Source organism: Podarcis melisellensis, assembly GCF_964234715.1.
Source record: "Podarcis melisellensis genome assembly, chromosome: 1".
NCBI classification, from domain to species: domain Eukaryota; kingdom Metazoa; phylum Chordata; class Lepidosauria; order Squamata; family Lacertidae; genus Podarcis; species Podarcis melisellensis.
This window is the reverse complement of record NC_138528.1, coordinates 48,056,557-48,074,770: the sequence shown is the minus strand read 5'-3', so window position 1 is coordinate 48,074,770 and position 18,214 is coordinate 48,056,557. Positions and strand designations below refer to the sequence as shown.

The window sequence follows — 18,214 nt, the reverse complement described above, 5'->3', positions numbered from 1 at the left end:
GTACCTTGGGTTACAGATGCTTCAGGTTACAGACGTTTCAGCTTACAGACTCCGCTAACCCAGAAATAGCACCTTGGGTTAAGAACTTTGCTTCAGGATGAGAACAGAAATTGCACGGCGGCGGGAGTGGGAGGCCCCATTAGCTAAAGTGGTGCCTCAGGTTAAGAACAGTTTCAGGTTAAGAACGGAACTCCAGAACGAATTAAGTTCTTGACACGAGGTACCATTGTAGTAAGAATATTTTTATTATTTTTATTTTTAAAAGCTAATTGGTTCTCAACCCGTCTGTCAGTTTATCACTAGGCAAAGGAGAGGTATATCCTTCCCCACACATCCATTTTCCCACTAACATCATAGGGTCATCAGGCTGGGCTCTAGTTCCATCTGGCAGATGAAGACAGAAGAAAAACTAGGCAGCTCCCATTTCAGTTTCAGAACTAAGGACTTCAGACAAATGGAGACACATTTTGCTCCTTTCATCCCACCTATACTGGGCAAGAAAACAATGCCATCTGCATTGTCCAGATGGATACGTGCCTGCATAGCAATGGCAGTTCACTCTGCTGGGGAAGGAGCTGCCTCAGTGGCCTTCTTTACCCTTGCAGGGGTATGCGGGATGGATACCTGAGTTCCCAGCACATTTATAAGGCACTATAAAATGGATGTTTTCACCTAATCAGAAGCAGCAGGCCCTCCCACAGTAATGGTGCATATTGTTGCAGTTAGGACCTACCATAATTGGGAAAGCTTTTGTATATCCCACACAATGAAACTATGCTGTCAGTGGGGAAATGTACAATGGGTACCTGAAGGATATTTTTACATTGACTGCATAGGGTCCACACCTTAGTATGGACTGCAACATGATGTTTTGATGTTTTTACAGCCCTGTTGGCAGCAGCTCTTCTTAAATTCTAGTAAATTAGAGTTAGGGAAATAGGCAGCTAGGTTGTTTCCTTTAATGTATGTGTGTGACCTCGATGGCTGTTCAGGTTTGGATAATCCACAAAACTGAAATGGGAGCTGCCGACTTCCCAAGAGTTTTATCCTACCGTTGTCCAGCAGGTGGAGCAAGAGCTCCACCTGATGACCCTGTGATGTCAATGCAAAACTACCCTTTGGTGTGTACCAATTAAGCTTTTTCCTTTATGTTTCATGATTACTGAGCTGGCATGTAAACTGTTATAGTTTCAATATTAGTTTCAATAAGTAAAGGTAAAGGACCCCTGGACAGTTAAATCCAGTCAAAGGCAACTATGGGGTTGCGGCACTCATCTCGCTTCAGGGAGGGAGCCGGCGTTTGTCCACAGACAGCTTTCCGGGTCATGTGGCCAGCATGACGAAACTGATTCTGGTGCAATGGGACACTGTGACGGAAGCCAGAGGCACAGAAATGCCGTTTCAATACACCCCAGCTCTTCTTAATATTCTGAATCAAATAAAGAAGGCACAATGGGAAATTAATCACTTTTTCCAGCACAATAGACTCAAAACTACAGTAGGATTTTAACATTCTCTAGAACATGTTTTTAAAACAATACAGGCAACCCCCCAGTTTACATGCGAGTCGCATTCTAGGTCACTGCGTGTGACGGTGGAGCGTGCATAAGCCTGTTACACCCCTGCCCCACTCCTGTTCCACACCCTTTTCTGGCCACTTACGGGTTGCTGTGATGCGTGCAGTCGCAGTCGTGCATAAGTTGGACACACGTAACTCTGACATTGCCTGTATGTTTGAATTATATGAGCTTAAATGTGATATGTTGAGTTTCATTCATACCCAATGAAGGCTGATAAGAGACAGTACCTTATTTAACTTTGTTTAACACATATGAAGAAAGCTTGTTTCTTTTATTGCAGGGCACCGAAGAACTTGAGGTGCGCATTCTGGTGCAGGCTCGACCAGGCCAAGATATCAGGTCAGCGAATTACATGTTTTCACAACTGCATACTGCTTTTGAAAACTAAAATAGCAGTTTAATATGTTTCTAGCATAAATAGCTTTTGAAATTTTATAAGTTTTATCAGCCCTACTTGGTGTTTGGTCAGATAACTTGAATCCTTTTTTTTCCTTTTCTGATGCATTTCTAGACCTATAGGACATGACATTAAAAGAGGTGAATGTGTGCTGGCCAAGGGAACCCATATGGGTCCATCAGAGATAGGTCTCCTAGCAACTGTTGGAGTAACAGAAGTTGAAGTTAACAAGTTTCCAGTGGTTGCAGTAATGTCCACAGGGAATGAAGTAAGGAAAAATCTGCTAACCAAACTTCTACAAGCGTGGCAGTTGTATTTTGACTAAAGCTGCCAGCACCTTTTTATGGACTGTTTCCAATGTTAATGATGATTTTCTGCCAAAAACTATTATTTTTATGCCTGATTTCACAGGAAGATTCTGTAAATGTGCTATATTTACTTTATATGTATGCACTTAATGCAAAAGTAAAAAAATTAACCACTATTACCCAAATGTTTAAAATCAAAGATAAACTTACATGGATTGCAAAATAAAGAGGTGGGACAATGGTTGAGAAAGCGACACTGACCAGGAAGAGATGTAATTCAGTGTTCAGTAGAAGAAATACTACAGCTATACACCTATGGTCAAAGGTGGAAATTCCCAACAAAAAGCAGAGGTTGGGTGCTAGAGATTTGAAGTAGAAGGAGACAAAGGGGATAGGGAAAGGGTGATACAGTTTATGGTTTGGAGAAGGCCTGATACAAAGCAGTGTTTATACCAAACATACAGAATACTTGTAATTAAAAGATTCAGACTTCCCCCTTCTTCCCACATCCACACTACCAAGATTTCTCTTCCCTCTCCTTGGTTTCACTACCAGCAACATCTTGGTCTTAACAAGGTAGCAACTCAATGAATAGTTCAGAGCAGAGAGAAACAAAGTTTGTTATTAGCTTGCCATGGGTTGTTTGGAAGAAATAAACCACAAATGCTGATTCATACACAGTGTTCTATAAGTCCAATAGTAATGGGCACATTCTGCAATAGAGAATTTTATTGTTGCGAGCAAAGTACCGTAATTTAATTATATTTCTAAATAGTTACTTGGTTTCAAACAGCTCCATTTGAGATACTGGCAACATAATCCTTATCCTGAATACATAAAGCATACTTCCCAACAAAATGAATATTACAGACTAAATCTACTATCATTTTATGATCTGAATAGAAAGTCAAATATAATAATAATAATAATAATAATAATAATAATAATAATAATAATAATAATAATTTATTTATATATATATATATATCACACACCCATCTGGCTGGGTTTCCCCAGCCACTCTAGGTGGCTTCCAGAAGAATATTAAAATACAATGATTCATCCAGTATTAAAAGTTTCTGTCTTCAGATGTCTTCTAAAAGTCTGATACAGTGGTGCCTCGCAAGACGAAATTAATTCGTTCCGCAAGTCTCTTCGTCTTGCGAGTTTTTCGTCTTGCGATGCACGGTTTTCCATAGGAATGCATTGAAAATCAATTAATGCGTTCCTATGGAAACCGTCTTCCCCCGACCTCTTCTGGCGGGTGGCATTTTAAAATCGCCCGGGACAGCGGAGGACTTCTCCGCTGTCCGGGGCGATTTAAAAGCCCCTGGGAAGGCAGGCAGGGGGGACAAAGACTTTTGCCCCCCGCCTGCCTTCAGAAGAGGTCCAGGACAGGCTTCGCGGACCTCTCCGCAAGCAGCAGGAGCGCTCCTTGCGGAGAGTTGCCAGCGCGCCCAGGCTTCGCGGCCCTGCCGCTGGGCTTCGGGACATCGTTCCGAAGCCGGGCGGCGGGGGGAGGCTTTCCCGCCCCGCCGCCGGGCTTCGGGACATCGTTCCGATGCCGGGCGGCGGGGGAGGCTTTCCCGCCCCGCCGCCGGGCTTCGGGACATCGTTCCGATGCCGGGCGGCGGGGGGAGGCTTTCCCGCCCCGCCGCCGGGCTTCGGGACATCGTTCCGATGCCGGGCGGCGGGGGGAGGCTTTCTCGCTCGTCCGGGCGATTTAAAAGCCCCCGGTTAGGCAGGCAGGGGGGGCAAAGACTTTTGCCCCCCGCCCGCCTTGGGAAGAGGTCCTGGACCTCTTCCGAAGGCGGGCGGGGGGCAAAAGTCTTTGCTCCCCCCTGCCTGCCTTTCCGGGAGAGCGGAAAAGGCAGCGCTGCCTTCCCGCTCTCCCGGAAAGGCAGGCAGGGGGAGCAAAGACTTTTGCCCCCCGCTCGCCTTTGGAAGAGGTCCAGGACCTCTTCCCAAGGCGGGCGGGGGGCAAAAGTCTTTGCCCCCCCTGCCTGCCTTCAAAAGCCGTCCGGGATAGCAGGAAGCGCTTCCCTGCTATCCCGGACCGCTTTTAAAATGCTGGCGGTGGGGAGCAAAGCCTTTCGCCCCCGCCGGCCTTCCTGGACCTCTTCTGAAGTCCGGAGGGGGGAAAAGGCTTTGCTCCCCACCGCCAGCATTTAAAAAAAGGTCCCCGAGATTTCCCTATGGGCTTTCGTCTTGCGATGCAAGCCCATAGGGAAAATCGTCTAGCGAAGCGTCGCAAAAACCGAAAAACCCTTTCGTCTTGCGGGTTTTTCGTCTTGCGAGGCATTTGTCTTGCGGGGCACCACTGTAGTTATATTTATTTATTTATTTATTTATTTATTTATTTGACATCTGATGGGAGGACGTTCCACAGGGCGGGCGCCACTACCAAGAAGGCCCTCTGCCCGGTTCCCTGTAACTTCACTTCTCGCAGTGAGGGAACCGCCAGAAGGCCCTTGCCGCTGGACCTCAGCATCTGGGCTGAACAATGGGGGTGGAGATGCTCCTTCATGTATACTGGGACGAGGCCGTTTAGGGCTTTAAAGGTCAGCACCAACACTTTGAATTGTGCTCGGAAACGTACTGGGAGCCAATGTAGGTCTTTTTGTGTTACATGGTCTCAGTGGCCACTCCCAGTCACCAGTCTACCTGCCATGTTCTGGATTAGTTGTAGTTTCCGGGTCACCTTCAAAGGTAGCCCCATGTAGAGCGCGTTGCAGTAGTCCAATATCAAAACATCTACATCTTTTTTATGTTTTATTCGCTGTGAAGGTGAATATTCAGGCATTTTGATTCTGGTTTTATAGCTATTGAATCCTGAAGATGACCTGCTACCAGGAAAGATTAGAGACAGTAATCGTTCAACTCTTCTAGCAACAATTCAAGAACATGGGTACCCAACAATCAACTTGGGGATTGTGGGAGATAAGTATGTACTACATGTTTATAACTCTTTGACTTATTTTCCATACAGTGGTTATTTTAAAATATCTGACAATGTCGTATTTTGTCCTTGGAAGCAATATTGATTTCCTGTAGAGAGAAATACATTCCTCTCTGACTAGGGAGTTCAACAACTTGGAGCTTTAGCTTTTTGTGGGTTCAGACTTTTTTTCTTACCACTATGGGTTTTCCAAACTTGTTTCTTTTTAAGCAAGAGCAGAAAGTTCTTTCCATTGATTAAAAAAACACTATTTTTCACCAACAATCCCACACCGTGTGTGATTGGTCCAGTGCTGGACTTACATATTTTGCCATAGGGGACAAAGGTCTACATTGCCACCCACCTCTCCCAGATGGTGAACGGGAATGTGGTTGACTTCAATGAACTGGGGTGCTAAGTTAGGTTCAAGCCTGTAAGGGATGGAAGGTTCAGGAGATGGGGGGGGGTACCTGTAAGGTGGGTGGGGGCATGCATGCACAGGCACATCTAAGAGCCAAGGATGGGGTGGATTGGGACGACATAGATTCACTGGCACATTTGAGAGAGATGCAAAAATTTGTGGAGGGATATGCAGATGATCATCAGTAAAGTAGAGAGGATGTCATTGTGTGATAGATTCACATAGAAATGTACTGAGGGATGGGGAAAGAGAAGCAGATTCATAGATATACCAGCTAGGACATGGGGAGACCAGCAGGTTTCAAATCTTCAATGAAGTCAGATGGGTGACCTGACCGATCCCACAGGGTTGTTGTGAGGATAAAATGAGAAGGGGGAGAATCATGAATGCCACCTTGAGCTCCTTGGATGAAAGGTGAGATATATGTGTGGTGAATAAATAAATACAATTCATGAGACAGGGAGAAAGAAAATATGAAGGAAAGAAAGGAAGAGTAAGAAAAGGCCAAAAAGTTGAAGTCCTAAGGATGTTAGAGAATGGCCATAGCCAGAAGCATACCTAGGGATTGGCGAAACTGTCCCCCACCAGATGCACAGGCTGGGGGGGGGCGGAAAACACCCCATAAATCTGTGACAGGTTTTCTGTGTAAGGTGATGAGTTTAGACAAGAGCTGGGAGCTGAGTGGCAAGAGAAATGGCAAGGCGATATGATGGTAGACCAATGAAGAATATGGTGCTTGTGTGTGTGATGATGCAGTGCTGCTGTCACGGCAAGATCAAACACGAAATGTTTTTAAAATGTATTTGTTTGTTGTTCCATTTATATCCCACCTTCTCCTAGGATCTCAAGGTGGGGTATGTAGTTCTCCTCCTCCCCATTTATGCTCAAATTCTGTGAAATAGGTTAGTCCAAGAACAGTGACTAGCCCAAGGTCAGTCAGCTTCATGGCAGAGAGAAAATTTGAGCCTTGGTCTCCCACACTATAACCACTACGCTAAGCCTATTCTAGGTAGAAAACAGAAAATGTAAACAGATGTAAATATTCATCAAGTTATAATCAGACCAATCATTTATATACAGTCTTGGCGAAAAGAAAGTGCACCCTCTTTGAATTCTGTGGTTTTACATATCAGGACATAATAGCAATCATTTGTTCCTTAGCAGGTCTTAAAATTAGGTAAATGCAACCTCAGCTGAACAACAACACATGACATACTACACCGTGTCATGCTTTGTTGTTGTTGTTGTTTAGTCGTGTCCGACTCTTCGTGACCCCATGGACCAGAGCACGCCAGGCACTCCTGTCTTCCACTGTCTCCCGCAGTTTGGTCAGACTCATGTTTGTAGCTTCGAGAACACTGCCCAACCATCTCGTCCTCTGTCATCCCCTTCTCCTTCTGCCCTCCATCTTTCCCAACATCCGGGTCTTTCCCAGGGAGTCTTCTCTTCTCATGAGGTGGCCAAAGTATTGGAGCCTCAGCTTCATGATCTGTCCTTCCAGTGACCACTCAGGGCTGATTTCCTTAAGAATGGATGCATTTGAACTTCTTGCAGTCCATGGGACTCTCAAAAGTCTCCTCCAGCACCATAATTCAAAAGCATCAATTCTTCGGTGATTAGCCTTCTTCCAGCTCTCACTTCCATACATCACTACTGGGAAAACCATAGCTTTAATTATACAGACCTTTGTTGGCAAGGTGATGTCTCTGCTTTTTAAGATGCTGTCTAGGGTGTCATGCTTTATATAACAAAAATAAAGCCAAGATAAATCATGTGTGAAAAACTAAGTATAGCCGTACCTTTGTTGACAAACACCTTGCAACTCAAACGTTTTGGCTTCCGAACGCTGGAAACCCAGAAGTGAGTGTTCCAGTTTGTGAACGTTCTTTTGAACCCGAACGTCCGTTTCAGCTGTCCGCATTGTATCTGGGGCCGATCAGCCAATCAGAAGCCACGCCTTGGTTTGCGAATGTTTTGGAAGTTGAATGGACTTCTGGAACAGATTCTGTTCGTCAGCCAAGGTACGGCTGTACACCCTTACTGCTTCCATGGGAATTAAGAGGCCAAGTAGCAGGCAGGGGTTGCTAATAAAATGTCCTTGCTTAATTGATCACCAGCAAGTGTGGCCATCTCTATAAAAGCTGACATTTTAGCAGTTTGCTGGTCTGGTGCATTCAGATGTGTTTTAACACAATGCCAAGGAAATGACAACACAATGCTCTTAGAGAAGCAAGTGCTGCTGCCCATGAAATTGGGAAGGGTTCTAAGGTCATCTCCAACCAATTTTAAGTCCATCATTCTACAGTGATAAAGATTATTCAAAAGTGGAAAACATTCAAGACAGTTGCCAATTTTCTCAGGAGTTCAATATTCATAGAAATTGGAAAGGGGAAAAAAATCTCAGGGTGAGTGGGCCAAAATTCCTCCACAATGATGTGGGAGACGGATAAAGTCCTACATAAAACAATTACAGTGGTGCCTCGCAAGACGAAAAGAATCCGTTCCGCGAGTCTCTTCGTCTTGCAGTTTTTTCGTCTTGCGAAGCAAGCCCATTAGCGGATTAGCGCTATTAGCGGCTTAGCAGGCTTAGCGGATCAGCTGATAAGCGGTTTAGCGGATCAGCTGATAAGCAGCTTAGCGGATCAGCTGTTAAGCGGCTTAGCAGATCAGCTGATAAGCAACTTAGCGGCTTGGGGAAAAGGGGGGGGAACCTGCAGGAACTCGCAAGATATTTTCATCTTGCGAAGCAAGCCCATAGGAAATTCGTTTTGCGAAGCACCTCCAAAACGGAAAACCCTTTCATCTAGCGGGTTTTCCGTCTTGCGAGGCATTCGTCTTGCGGGGCACCACTGTACTTCAAGTTATTGCTGCTAAAGGTAGTTCAACAAGCTATTGAATCATAAGGTGTATTTAGTTTTTCACATATGGCATTTCCATTTTGGCTTTATTTCTGTTAAATAAATCATGACACGGTGTAGTATGTCATGTGCTGTTGTTCATCTGAGGTTGCATTTACCTAATTTTAAGACCTGCTAAGGAACAAATGATTGTTATTATATCTTCATATGTAAAACCACAGAATTCAAAGAGGGCGCACTTTCTTTTTCCCATGACTGTATTTACTTCATTAATTTTTGTTGTTGCATTTTTAAAAATTACTTGTATTTCATTTGTTTTGAAGTAAGCTTTCATTACAGAAAAGTCAGACCTGCATTGCAGCATGTTTAGTTGAAAAAGTACATGCCATTTTCAACGTTACTTCTCAGGGAGCATCTGAAAATCTAGATGGATTTCTGAATACTTATTATAGATTTGTGTCTCCTGAACATAATCTGTCATTATTGTATACCTTTGTTTATTGATTGTTTACATTTGAAAGTGTGTTCTCATCTGAGCTCTTAAATGCAATAGTTTCCACAGCTTGAGTTTTTCCTGATTATTTGGTCTGCTTTCAGTCAATAATGACTAATGAAAGAACAATCTGTCTAGACATGTCACTGAATATAAAATATGGCATTCCAACGTATTCCTTAATACTGAAATTCAAAGAAACCCTGTTTATTAGTTATGGCAGTTGATGACTCATCAGATATTTTTTCACATGATAGTTAACTATATTTATACTAATTATTCAGTCTCCATAATGACCCACTAAGACATTAAGTTTCAACTGTGGAAATATTGGGGGGGGAACTATTGTTATTTGTTTGTTTGTTTGTTATATTCCAAGTGTTTCAAGAAAACTTCTGGTTTGGGGAATCACATCCAGGGACTATTCATAATATGGTTTTAAATCACTTTATTGGCTGACTTTCAGAAAGGTAGATAGGAATTAAACATGTGTCTCTCTTGGATACATGATGACAGTTGTCATCAGTGAGATAAACAGAATGTTCTGACAAATCTATATTTGTATTTGTAATAGGATTATCATTGCCTAAGATTAAACAGTTTAAACAATTAGTGTCAAACTAAAGGTGTCACCAATACAAGCACTGCAAAATTATCTCTTATTTTTAGATATGCTGAATAAGTGCTAAGTATTATACCCATAAGCCTTAAGTGTATAAGGCTTGGGAGTAAATAGCATTGAACATGGTGGCATCTTTTGAAACTTCCTTAGGGGGGCAGGCCTTAAGCAGCTCTTGGAAAGTTAAGAGTTTATAACCAATAAAACTTTATTATTATTATTATTATTATTATTATTATTATTATTATTATTATCATCATCATCATCATCATCATCATCCCAGCCTATCACTATAAATCTCTCTTATATGTTTGGTGAATAAGTAGGCACACATAAAGTTGAATACATTTATCATAGACAAGATTCTTTATAAATCACCCTTATTTTTTTAAAGAAGATCAGCCATTGTTTCTAAGGCTGTGATCTTAAGCACACTTCTTGAGTAAGCATTTGGGTTGGGCCACGAGTCCACAATTGTAGAATCCCTTATCTTCAAAATCAGATTATCCCGTATCAACCACATCTTGGTATATTTGTGCCATTAAAATCATTAACTCCATTTTGAATGTTTTGTTATTGAAAATAAAATCTATTAAAAATAAATCTCTGTATTAAGACAGCGGCCCAGTTTCCATGTCGATCATGCTTAATAGTTGTTATGAAATGTACAGTTTGCACACTAGCCTGAAATTCTCACATGCAAGGAATCTTTTGACATTGAGACAAGCAGCTATTGCATTAAGCTAATCTGTTAGGTGCTGGTTATAAATCAAAAAAGGATAGTTTTAGCAGTAAAAAGTCTAGTATTCTCCTTTAGTCTATTCTTTTTTATCATGAATATATGTCAGTCTCTAGACATTTGGAAATTCAAAATACAATATTGAATAAGTTATCTGCATGAAATACAAGTCGCCACTGTTTCCAGCTGTTTAGTGACTTCTGAGAGCATGACTAATGTACACAGGACACTAATTTTGTCTTTTTGCTAAACTTGACCTCTTTATATGGTGTAGTGTAATTACATCCAAAGCATTAAATTATTTTGGAGGATGGTTAACATGAAGCACTTCATTTGTATCTGAAACAAGTGCTTGAAGCAAACAGTTGAAAGTGCTTATTTCAGAATGTGAAAACAGAAAATAATTTCAACTTTTATTATTTATTTTGATTTTATCAATAAGAGTACTTCTGTATTGTTAATTGTCCGTGCCACTGAAAGTAAACAGTTCCATCAAGAGCCACAAGCTAGAGATTCAACTAGCAGGCAGTCAACTGTCTCCCTAGCTTTCTCCATTAGTATATGCCTTTCTCAAGCTCACTGAGCCTGTATATCTGAATCACTTAAAATATGATTGAGAGTTGTTCCCCCCAACAAACACATCTCTTTCCTTATTAATCACAAACACCATATGCAGGCAACCACAGGACCCTTGGCTGCAAATGCTTCCTTCCCCTCATCTCTTGCTGCAAAATATCATGGCCCGATATCAGTATAAGGGCAATCTTGGCTGCATCGGGATCGCTAGGAAGTAGAGGCTTTAATATCCTCACTGCCACAAGGAATCCCAGTGCAGTTTTGCATCTCCCAGACCTCTGTGTACCCCATGGCTCATCTGATAGGTTTTCTCACTCTCCTACATTACCTCCTCTCCTGAACCATAATCTCACCAGTTGCTTTCTGTTCCACGAACACTGGCTGGAGAGAGTGGAGGAATGACTTGTAGGGATCAAGAAGGGCCATCTTGAAGCTTGAGAGGGGAAAGGAGTAAGGAAGTTAGTAAAAAGCTTTGGGCTTGCACAGTATTTCCTCCCCACAAGCTCTCGGGTTTCCTCACATGGACTCTGGTTTGCAGTTGTCTGCTATGCCTCCCCTCCCCTAGATAAAGCAATGAAGGCAAGGAGGTCACATTTAGAATTTTCTTTTTATTGAAACTCTGAGAAAATGTAGTTTAAACTATTATTAATTCCAATAGCTGGAGCAGCCCTGAATGCTTCTCTGTCTATTTTAAGGGGAAGAGCCATGACTCAAAGCAGTGCTGTGGCTCAATGATAGAGTGTTTGCTTTACATGTGGAAGATCTCAGGTTTAATCCGCAGAAGCTCCAAGTAGGCCTGGGAGAGACCCCCCAGTCTGAAACACTGGAGAGCTGCTGTCATTCAGTGTAGACAAAGTTAAGCTTTTGCAAGCTGTGAAATTGCTGAAGTGGCAGAAGCTGTTTAGAGACAGAACTCCTAATAATTTTAAAATGTGAAGCAGGAAAAGTTTCAACATTCAGAATGCCACTTACAAGAAGAGAAAAGAGAGAGGCAGAAGGAGGGGAAGAGGTGGGATAAAGAAGGAGAACTTCAGGGTCCTTGCTTACTGTGGATATTCTTAAGAAGATGATGACAGAACTAACAAAGTTTATTAACAGAAAAATAGAGGCTTTAGAGGAAAAAATAGATTAAAAATTGACAAGATTAAAAGGAGGAGTAAATGAAATGAGGAATGAAACTAAACAAGCAATGGTTGAAATGGGAAATGGGATCAAAAATGACATAGTGGATCTAAATGACAAAGGACTGAGAAATGAAACTATGGCAGGGCTGAGAGATGAAACTATGACAAAGGTAGAAGGAACATCTGATGAAATGGAAGAACCTACTATACAAGTGTATGGAGAAATGAAGCAACTAAATGATAAAGCTGAGATTTTGGAAAACAAAAATGAAGTTATATGGATAAGATAAGGTTGGGAAAAAAGTAAATACGACAGGAAGTAGAAATTGGATACAGAACATAGTCCGGACCAATGGATATGGAATACTGTATCAATGTATGTCCACAGTGGAGAGACTCCTATGACCTCCGAATGGGAAAGAGTTACCATTATTTAATATGGAGGCATGGTTGCTGCAATTGTTGGAGGCCAAGGTGATACTGTTAATTAGAGAAAACCTATTGCTGACATTTATCAATATTAATTGGGAACCTGTTTTGGACATTTTGCATGAAAAGGAGGATGAACACGTGACATTTGGGTTTGAAGATTGGAAAAATACTAGATTATGGAAAATGGAATAGTTAGATGTTGTTGTGGAGTGAAAGTTTTGAATAATTCTTTTTATGTAACTGACAGAAGGAAAATCAGAAGCCCTTTTCTTTTCTCTTTCTTTCTTTTCTCTTTTCTCTATTCTTCTTTCATTCTTTCTTCCCCCCATTTAACTTGTTGTATCAAAAAAGTTTTTAAAAAAATTATTCATAAAAAATAACTCAGTATAAGGCAGCTTCCTATGTTTCTGTGATAAGAAACATTCCTTGTAATTCCTTCCCATTCCTTGAAAGAGGGTGGGGGTGTTTTAGCACACAGCCCAAACTGATTACCCCTAATGCAATAGAGCCCTCCAAGGAAAATGGTTGCCCACCATACTGAGTGTAGAATTCTAACTTTCACCTCCCATAATACTTGTTAAATCATTTTCTTTAATATTCCACTGCTACATAGCCTATAGATATAGATATATAGAGTCTGTTTATTTAATACCTTTATATATTGGCTTTATTCTAAAACACTCAAAGTAGTATGCCATTAAAAATAATAGCTTACACTGTAAGACACATAAAAGAAAAAGGAAAGGAATAGGCAAATAAACAAACGCAGGCACCAATTCTTAAGTCCCCTTCCCATTTTTAGATGATGATGGGAAGTTTTTTCTAAAAGTTTTTCCCTGCTAAACTGGGGGCCACAGAATGACCTCTTCTGATGCAGCCTAGTAGATTGGCTGTGGATGGAGACAATGTTGGGAGCTGAGGAGTCAAATGTTGCCAATGGATGGGACTTCAGTTACCTTTTTCCTCTGATTAAGCCATTTGATGATACAGTTATGTAAATGATCACACAAATGAAATGTAAGTTGTTTTAGCCCTTTGGTGAGTTTGAAACGATGGTGGGCATGGGCAACCCATCCCATTTCGCCACCTGAAGAAAACAGGACGTTGCTGCCTCCAGCTCCACTCACATGCCGAAGCTGGAGTTCTGCTGCTACCACCACTTCTCCTCATTTTTCTGGTGCTTGGGGGTGAGGGCGGGAGCTCCAGCACTACCTATGATGCCTCCCCACCTCACCCCATTGCCAGAGAGGTGAAGAAAGGCAGTCGCAGCAGCGAGAGCTCACTGCTTCTCACTGCTTTTAGTGGCAGTGGCAGCCAGCAGGCACAGCAGTGGGGTATGCCATCTCAGGATCATGACACCTGATGCAATCGCCTTGGTGTGTCTAACGGTAACTCCAGCTCTGACAGTGAAATGCTTAATATTCATTACGTCTCCAAAAGACTTGTAGAAAAGGGTGAAGATAGAAATGTGGGAGAGGTGATATTTGAACATCTGCCCTATTTGCTCTGAATTTTTCTCCTTGGGTAGAATTGCTTGGAGTCTTTGTTTCCGTTCCTTCATCTTAGACTAAACTGATAGTAGCAACTGAGTTCTGATAAGCAAGTTAATTTTTCTAGATATAGACACTGACCTTGGTTTGGTATTATAGACTCCTGTCATGTTCTCTGTAGGCCTCATGTGCACTATTACCATAGTGTAAAATGGCTAATTAAGGGGATCTCTTGCTCCAGATTTGAGGCAAAATCTTCAAAGTGAAATTGGTTGATGTATTAAATTGTAAGAATCATTGCATTTTCAAATATTAATATAACAAATATGGGAAAAGTGACTTGCAGTAATTGAGAGATTCAGCTGGGTAAAAAGATTAGTGGAGAAGAGAACACTGTACGAGTGATCCATGGAGTACATTATGATCTATAGAGAATTGAGCTGGAACAAGACTGTGATAATTCAGTCCCCAGTGCTGAATCCTGTCATGCCATATTGCTTAATTTTGACTTCATATTAACTGTATATTTCAGAGTGATGATATAATGAGAAGCCTAACAGAGATGGTTGCCAGTTTTAATGAACAAGTGACAGAAAAAAATTCATAAGCGATCAATAAAGCATAGTCTAGTAAAGAGAGGTATTAAAATGAAGGTCAAGTAAAACTCTACTGGAAATTCAGTTAAAACAGTCTCCTTAAATGCTCATTGGATTATTGGATGAGGACTTTTGAGGTGTTTCATTTTAATTGGTACCATTAAGATTGTAAACTTGTGCCTGGGCTACCTGACTGCTGGTAGAGAGTCAGGATTGAAATGATATCACTATATATGGAGAGAGAGAGAGAGAGAGAGAGAGAGAGAGAGAGAGAGAGAGAGAGAGAGAGAGAGAGAGAGATATTTCTATATCACCCTTCACCAAAATGATCACAGGACAGTTTGCAAATAAAAAAAAACAAAATACATAATGAACAAAAACATTAAAATCATTATCCTAAATTATATAAATAACATAGTTAGCAACAGCATAAAAATGACTTAGCCCATGTCTCTAAAAGTTTTACAAAAAATGTTGACTATCTCCCATGCTGACATACTGGACTCAGGTGGGATTAGTTCAAAGCAGTTGCCTCACCAGAACTTTCATAGGTGGTATTCCCAGAAGCAGCTTCAGTTTTAAGTTCCTGGCTGGGGCAAGACTCACTTCCATAGAGAGATTGTTTCAGAGACATGGAGCCACCCCTAAAAAGGTATTTCCATGCCCCCTCCACTATATGTCTCATTTAATGCTGGGATCACCAGGAGACCCCCTCCTGCTGATCTTAACGTGCAGGCAGATTGCTATGGGAGAAGGCATTCACTCAGATATTTGGGTCATAGGCCATTCACACCTTTAAATGTCAACATAAACAGCTTGTATTGGATACGGATACTGGATATTGGATATTGACAACCAATGTACTGTAGATGTTTGAGGATAGAAGCTATATGCTAATGGTTCACTGCTTCCACCAACACCCTAGCTACTGTATTCTACTGTAGTTGCAACTTCCAGATTGTCTTCAAGGGCAATCCTACATAAAGTGCACTGCAGTAATCCATCCTAGAGGTTACTAGAGTATGGATAACTATAGCCACACTATACCTTTCCAGAGAAAGCCGTATTAGATTCTTTCAGACTGAAAGAACCTTGTGAACATTTCTGAAAGTAGCACTCCTTTCCTACCTATGGATTTGCTCCACACAGAAAAACAGCATGTCAGGGAGAAAGCTAGGTGAAAACCTTTTTGCCTCTTATTTAATTTTCTACAGAAAGGAAATAATTTGTTATAGAGGAGCATGCAATCATGTGAGCCCCCACCTATAGTCAAAAGTTATCCAGTCCAGAAACAGATTTTACCATTTTAATGCAATTGGCCCTAATAAAATAATGTATGCAATCAAGATGTTCTGTACTGCTGATGAAATTTGCCAGGCAGAGTTATACCAAGTATTGAGCATTAATTTTTGGATTATTTTAATATCACTTATATAATCAGTTAGTAATCAATCTGTTCATTAAGTGATTTCCATCCCGATAGTTTTAAAGTGGTGAAAAACAAGAGTGTCACTTCCAGAAGGCTTTTCCAATCTGAAATAATCTAATATTTCTGTGATGATGTCATTGTATCAGTTTGTTTTAAATATATATATACTGCTGGCTTTGTTATGCTGCAAATTAGTTACAAAATTGATCTGCCGTCTGTGCATAGTAATTTTGTCTACAGATTAAGGGTAGAACAGTGGAACAATTAGATGTTTGCGATGCTTCTTGGATTGGCAAAGGTAACAGAGATCATAACAGATTCAGAAGCATTTTAGGCAAAGGCATAGCACAGTGAGCTCAGTACAGTCATACCTTGGGTTACAGACACTTCAGGTTGTGTGTTTTCGGATTGTGCACCGCGCCGAACCCGGAATTACCGGAACAGGTTACTTCTGGGTTTCGGCGATGGCACATGCGCATAAGCACTAAATTGCACTTTGCACATGCACAAAAGCGCCAAATCGCAACCCGCACATGCACAGACGCGGCGCTGCGGGTTGTGAACTATGCAGGTTGTGAACAATGCAGGTTGCAAACGTGCTTCTCGCATGGATCACATTCGCAACCCGAGCGTCCGCCATACTTTGCTTCCTTATATCAATATGATGAAAGCAATGATTTCTAATTATCCAGAGAAAGTTTGGTTCTGTGCTTAACTGGCAACATGCATAGTTCCATAAAACACACATATTCCTTATAGAGCACATATTATTGTCAACAGTATCTTAAATAAAAAAATATAGAGCCTGATGTGTAAATCATTATCATTCTGCTCTTATTATCTATTCTGTTGAATAATCACTGATGTTGCTCTGTGGAAATTGACAGTTTAAGGTGGCGCAGGGAAGAGTTAACATTCTGTAGAATGACAACAAATGTGTAGTAGTAGGTTTATCTACACCAAATTATTTGATTCCAGGATAGTCATCATAGCACTTTCTCCTCAAGATAGCTGCATGTGGGTAAGACAAAATGATCCTAGACATAGGGTTGAATCATAGAGGAACCTGTTTTTGCCTTCCCTTCCACCTGTTTTGGAATTTAGAAGAAGAGAGCCTCTACCCTTCCACTGTTAGCTAACAGAGGAAGACAGAACTACTTAGAAGGCTTCCATAAGTACTGTAGAAGAAGAAGAAGAGTTTGGATTTGATATCCCGCTTTATCGCTACCCTAAGGAGTCTCAAGTGGAACAGTTATGGACCACCGGTATTAAGTTTACGGCATGTAATGCCTTGAAAGAGAATATAATGAAAATGATTTACAGGTGGTACATGACCCCAGTCAAACTTGCAAAGATCTATCACTTGCCCAATAATAACTGTTGGAAATGTAAGGAATCTGAAGGAACTTTTTACCATCTTTGGTGGACCTGCCCAAAGATTAAGGCCTACTGGGAAATGATCTATAATGAAATTAAGAAAGTCCTTAAGTGGACATTTGTAAAGAAACCGGAGGCTTTTCTCTTGGGCATGGTCGGCCAACTGGTACCAAAAAAGGACAGGACATTTTTTATGTATGCAACTACAGCAGCAAGAATCCTGTTGGCAAAGTATTGGAAGATGCAAGAACTACCTACTCTTGAAGAATGGCAGACGAAGGTGATGGAATATATGGGACTGGCAGAGATGACCGGCAGAATTCGTGACCAGAGGAAAGAGATGGTGGAGGAGGATTGGGGGAAATTTAGAGTATATCTTAAAAATTGTTGTAAAATTCTGGACTGATAAGATGTCAAGGGGTATGAAATGGAGAATTACAGCTGTAAATGTTAATCTTAAGAAGATCTAAAAGAGAGTTGATTAGAAAACTGATCGAAGAGTTGTTAAAGAATAAGGATAAAACAAGGATGTGGTGAAAGGGAGGTATGGGGAAGTCAAATTTTGTTTGTTGATGTTTGTTTTTGATGTATGTGTTTTTCTTTTTTATTTTGTTTGGTGTTTTGTGTATTTTGTATGTTTTGAAAATCATTAAAAATTATTATAAAAAAAAAAAATCAAGTGGACGCAGGTGGCGCTGTGGGTTAAAGCCTCAGCGCCTAGGACTTGCCGATCGAAAGGTCGGCGGTTCGAATCCCTGCGGCGGGGTGCGCTCCCGCTGCTCGGTCCCAGCGCCTGCCAACCTAGCAGTTCGAAAGCACCTCTGGGTGCAAGTAGAT

General features: G+C 41.3%; 1 protein-coding gene and 1 long non-coding RNA gene across 21 annotated transcripts in view; one reads left to right on the top strand and one right to left on the bottom strand.

Annotated features, from left to right (window-relative positions):
- Positions 1 to 18,214, top strand: part of GPHN (gephyrin) — a 238,719-nt gene that overhangs the window by 207,605 nt on the left and 12,900 nt on the right. For all 20 annotated transcript variants that reach the window (XM_081901116.1, XM_081901113.1, XM_081901109.1 and 17 more), the window contains 3 exons: positions 1,861 to 1,919; positions 2,092 to 2,245; positions 5,108 to 5,229. In XM_081901116.1, coding sequence (XP_081757242.1) covers positions 1,861 to 1,919; positions 2,092 to 2,245; positions 5,108 to 5,229 — 335 coding nt within the window. The remainder of the gene's footprint in view (positions 1 to 1,860; positions 1,920 to 2,091; positions 2,246 to 5,107; positions 5,230 to 18,214) is intronic.
- The window catches only part of LOC309364822, a 62,211-nt gene continuing 44,235 nt past the window's right edge, over positions 239 to 18,214 (bottom strand). The window contains exon 3 of the long non-coding RNA XR_014165885.1: positions 239 to 1,429. This is a non-coding gene — a long non-coding RNA (uncharacterized lncRNA). The remainder of the gene's footprint in view (positions 1,430 to 18,214) is intronic.